At 56.3% G+C, this 4488-nt stretch overlaps 1 protein-coding gene across 1 annotated transcript; it reads right to left on the reverse strand.

Annotated features, from left to right (window-relative positions):
- Nucleotides 1-1585: 1585 nt before the first annotated feature.
- Nucleotides 1586-3790, reverse strand: LOC136851160 (treacle protein-like). The gene is made up of 3 exons (XM_067125120.1): nt 3151-3790; nt 2728-3002; nt 1586-2605 (listed from the first exon to the last, which is right to left on the reverse strand). Exons 1-3 carry the CDS (start codon nt 3788-3790, stop codon nt 1586-1588), a joined length of 1935 nt encoding a protein of 644 aa, XP_066981221.1.
- Between the last annotated feature and the right edge of the window lie 698 nt (nt 3791-4488).

Consider the following 4488-nt stretch of genomic DNA (forward strand, 5'->3'; position numbering starts at 1 on the left):
TGATAGAAGCAAGCACAGATGCGCTGTTTCCATCGTGAACCGAGTCTGGCGAACGAATCAGTTCAGGGGAGAGAGGTCTATGACTGGTCTCCACCCCCCTGTGGCTTTCTCTATGAGAAAGACTGCTGTAAAAGCCTGGAGACTGGTCTGACACGACTTCCACAGCACCCTTGCTCAGCATGGCTTGCACTTCTTGCTGTAGTGTGGTGTCCTTCATAGTTCCTTGGACGTATGTGCGGAGATGGACTGGAGAGTAGGTGAGGGGAGGCCGAGACTCGAAGGGTAGTAGATATACCTCACGAAGGACATCCACTATCCAGGTCTCGGCTCATTGCTGCCATGTTACCCAATGGCTCGACAGGCATCCCCCCACCTTCGGCAGCATTTGGGCGGGAATGCCACCCCTAGTGTTTCCCCATCTTCTTCTTCCCCTTGCCCCCTTTTCCGGATTGGTCGCTGTCATCGGACCGGCGCTTACCCACCGCATCGTCCACCAACTCCCTAGGGAAGAGAAAGGCGGAACCCAGCAATGGTCCATTCCACAGGGTCATTGCTGACTCGGGCCCCACAGACCTAGAAAAGCGAGAGAGAATGGCGTCTCTTCACTTCAGGACCAGGTTAGCCCACAGGTTTGCCATTTGGTGGGCGAGGTAGGAGATGGCCCTACCTCCAGACTGGCATAGTCTCCCGAAGGCGGAGTCCTCCCTGGGTACGATAGCGCCCAAGGAAGCAGCCACCTTGGATACTGTGAAGGACCACAGATCCAGCCAGGAGACTGCCTGGAAGGCCGCCATGGCGGTGGCTTCCAGGGTTGCAGCTTCTTGCTAAGAGAGGGAGATGCTCTCTGCAGTAAGTTGCTGCAATGTAAGACCCAGATCTAGACGAACCAGGTCCGGGTCGACCTGTTTAGGCGTATGTACCTGGCTCGGTCCTCAGTTCGACCAGGTCTTACACTCGCGTGGTGAGGAAGGATCACGGGAGCCTGCCGAGGTTCTCCCTCCCGCAGGAAGAGTAGATCGGGAGGACCGCACCCTGGAAGGACTTGAGGGTCCTCTCCCCTGGGATGCAGACACCCCCGAGATACAGAGGACATTTGCTGAGGTTATCACGCTGATTTAGCACGCTGATTGGGGAAGGACCACGGCCTCGTCTGTCAGCACAACGACCTACTGGGGACCCAGGGAAGGGAGTGGGGCGGCCTCGCTTCTCCTCGATGTGAATGGTCTGTCTGGGCAAGCCAGATCGAACCATGGACAAGCTTCTTCCCCGATGCCTCACCAGGAGCGTCGCTCCATCCGAAAGGGCATTGCTAGCTTGTCGTTGTGGCGATCTGGAGTGAATTGCAAGATGCCCTTTTCGATGGGAGTCTTGCAATTCACTAATCGAACCAGCAAATGTCCATCGAAAAGGGCATTGCTGTTTAGGCAGCAATGCCCTTTTTCGATGGAGGAAATGCTCCCTGGTGAGGCAGAGCAGGGGGAAGCTTGTCCAAGTGGTTCGATCTGAGTGAATTGTCTTGCCCAGACACTTGACCATTCACTTGATCCCAGGGAGAGGACGAAGTCCTTCCCCAGGGTGTGACGAATCAGCGTGGTCCTCCTGATCCCAGGGAGAGGACCCTCAAGTCCTTCCACGATCTCTCTTTTTGCGGGAGGGAGAACCTCGGCAGGCTCCCGTGATCCTTCCTCACCACGCGAGCGCAAGACCTGGTCGAACTGAGGACCGAGCCAGGTACATACGCCCCCAAGGTAGAACTCTGGGGAGACAACTCGCCAGAGTTCTTCCTGTCCGACTCGCGCCCCCTGGAAGGAGCCCAGGAGGTAGAGGGGACAGGCGAGGAGGATCCGGCGCTCCCACTGGCCTTGCTGGCAGAACCAACAGGGGCAGCGGCCAGGGAGCAATCACCAACCTGCGGTGGTGACGGCAGGCCGGGTCGAGGAGAGTGCTTACGCCTGGGCGAAGCAGTCTCCCGAGGAGAGCTGAGCGGCTCACGTGAGTCAAGCTGTGCACTTGGCTCCCCCGAGCCAGGCTGGCTGCACAGACGTGGCCGGGGACTGGGGGTAGTCGAGCGCGTGGCTGGCTGGCGCGAACTTGCGCTGTCCTCTAGAGGTGCCCCAGTCTTCTTCGAGGCCGTAACCTCTCGGGAAGACTGAGCAGGGGACCTCTCCTCTGCTTCTCCAGGTGTCTGGACTCGAGGGACTGATGCACCTTCCTGGGAACCTGGCTTGGCACTCGCAGAAGTGCCAGCAGGAAGAGTCGGGGCACCTGCATGCCCGGACTCTTTCTCTCGCCCCACGCCCGGGTCTGTACGGAGAGAGGTTTCTCCCGTATCAGACTGGGGTACCCGGGTTTCCTTGGAAGCCCGGGTACTCGGAGCGACTCGCGCACGAGTGTCCGACGTGGACCCGCTGGCCTTAGAGGCAGGTTTCTTCGGCGCAACAGGGGGAGTGAGGACTGTGGTCTGCACGCCCTTGGCTCCTGATGTGACTGACCCGGGGGCCAGAGCAGCAGTTCCCTGATTCGTGGATCGGGAAGAGCCAGCGAGAGATCCCACTGCCTTCCCTGTGGAAGGAGGCGGTCCCTTAGAGGTCTTGGTGCAAAACTTCTGAGGGGGGGAGAGGCAGGCTTCTTCTTCTTTGTCTGGGTAGCCTCAGAAGGAGAAGAGGAAGAAGAGGCAGCAGACGAAGATGACGGCGAAGACGAAGATGAAGACGACGACGACGACACCTTCCATGATCTCTTCTTTGACTTCTTCTTCGCCATCTTCCTCAGGATCAAGGTCGGGTCCCCAAACCATGCAGGAGCAGTTGAAGACTTAGGAGCAACCAGGGGGGCCACAGCAGCAGGTGCAACCCGGGCAGCGTAGACGGTGCTCGTGCCAGCAGTTACTGGGTCAGGAACATCAGCACAGCAGCCAGGAACGTCCAATGGAGGAGCCAGGGATGAAGGCACTGGTGGCGCGCGAGCAGCCAGGCCTAGCCAAGCCAGGATTGAAGGCACACCTGGCTTGAAGGCACAGGAGGTGTGTCAGCAGTCAGGCCAGGCCGAGAGACGGGGAAGCAAGGAGCCAGAACCATAGTCATGAACGAGCCAGGGTCAGCAACAGGGGCAGGTAAAGTCATGTACGGCACCGACGACGTCACCATATACGAAGGTCCAGGAAGCCAGGGGGCAGCGGCACAGGATGGTGAGAGGCAGGAGCAGCCAAAACCTGGGTATCTAGGTGTGAAGCCACTGTCACAGGCAGCTTCCCGAATGCAGACATGGTGACAGTCGTGATGGTGGTAGCGGTAGCTGAGTGGGTTGTCACTGGAGCACCAGACAGTTGGGACACCAGGTCCTCCAATGACAGAATGCCAGGTAGACCCAGGTGTATCCAGGCAGAAGATAAGTATGATACCTGGTCCGTAGGAACTTCCACCCCGAAACCTGAGGAAACAGTCAGGTCAAAATGGGAAGCCTCTGCTTGCTCTGGGGGAAAAATTTTGCCCCCAGCGTGAGGGGAGGCCCCCGAGAGGATGTCCTGATCAACCGCTCCCCCCATGCCCTTCCACACCCGATGAAACGAATGAGGAAGGGGAGGGGGCGTCCTCACCCGAGGGAGAGGGAGCAAGCAGGGGAAGTTTGCAGGGAGGGAGAAACAATCCCGACACATTAGCCACCATTGGAGTCGTCTGGGGCGTGTTACCCTTGGACGATTCCTTGGCAGGCTTCCGACAGTAGCGTCTCCTCCCTTTGAACCTCTTCCATTGCTTGGGAGACCAGGTACAACACTCGCTACAAGGAGCATCTTGCGAACACACACGTCCCCTGCAAGTTGGGCAAAGGGCGTGTGGGTCCGTCGTCTTTGTCTTCGTCTGCTGCCTCTTCTTCCTCTGCTCCTTCTGAGGCTACCCAGCCAGAGAAGAAGCCTGCCTCTCCTCCCCTAAGAAGTTTCACACTGAGACCTCTAAGGGACTGCCTCCTTCTCAGAAGAGATGTTTCTGATTAGAACTGATCGGGTCGTTGAGATTAAAAGGACTGACCGCCTTAATGTGGGTTAAGAGAGCTTCCTTGTTCTTCACTCTAGTAAGGTCAAATACTGACTGATGACCATTCTCTATCTTAACCTCGACCAAATGCAGCCACACAACGACATGCACAAGATTGTCCTTATTTCGGTCAGAAGCGGACTAACCCTGCACTCTATTAATCCTGGATATGTCTGTTCATCTTATCTCCCGGATATGAACTGTGTATGGGATTTAAAGAGCCCACGGAAACCAGTTTTCCACCGTTGCGCTGTTTTACCATGATTTGTGTCATTTATTTTCGTTCAGTTTATTCTTGCCTCAACAATGAATTAACGAACAGACTTCATTCGACAACGATGCTGTCCTTGCCTTTGACAGTGTTTTAACATCATTTATATATATATATTTTTTGTTCTCAACTTTTAGCATTATAATACTGAAGAACACGCCAGGTTATAACTGTGGGCACACTGTG

Source organism: Macrobrachium rosenbergii, chromosome 3, assembly GCF_040412425.1.
Source record: "Macrobrachium rosenbergii isolate ZJJX-2024 chromosome 3, ASM4041242v1, whole genome shotgun sequence".
Taxonomy (NCBI): Eukaryota; Metazoa; Arthropoda; class Malacostraca; order Decapoda; family Palaemonidae; genus Macrobrachium; species Macrobrachium rosenbergii.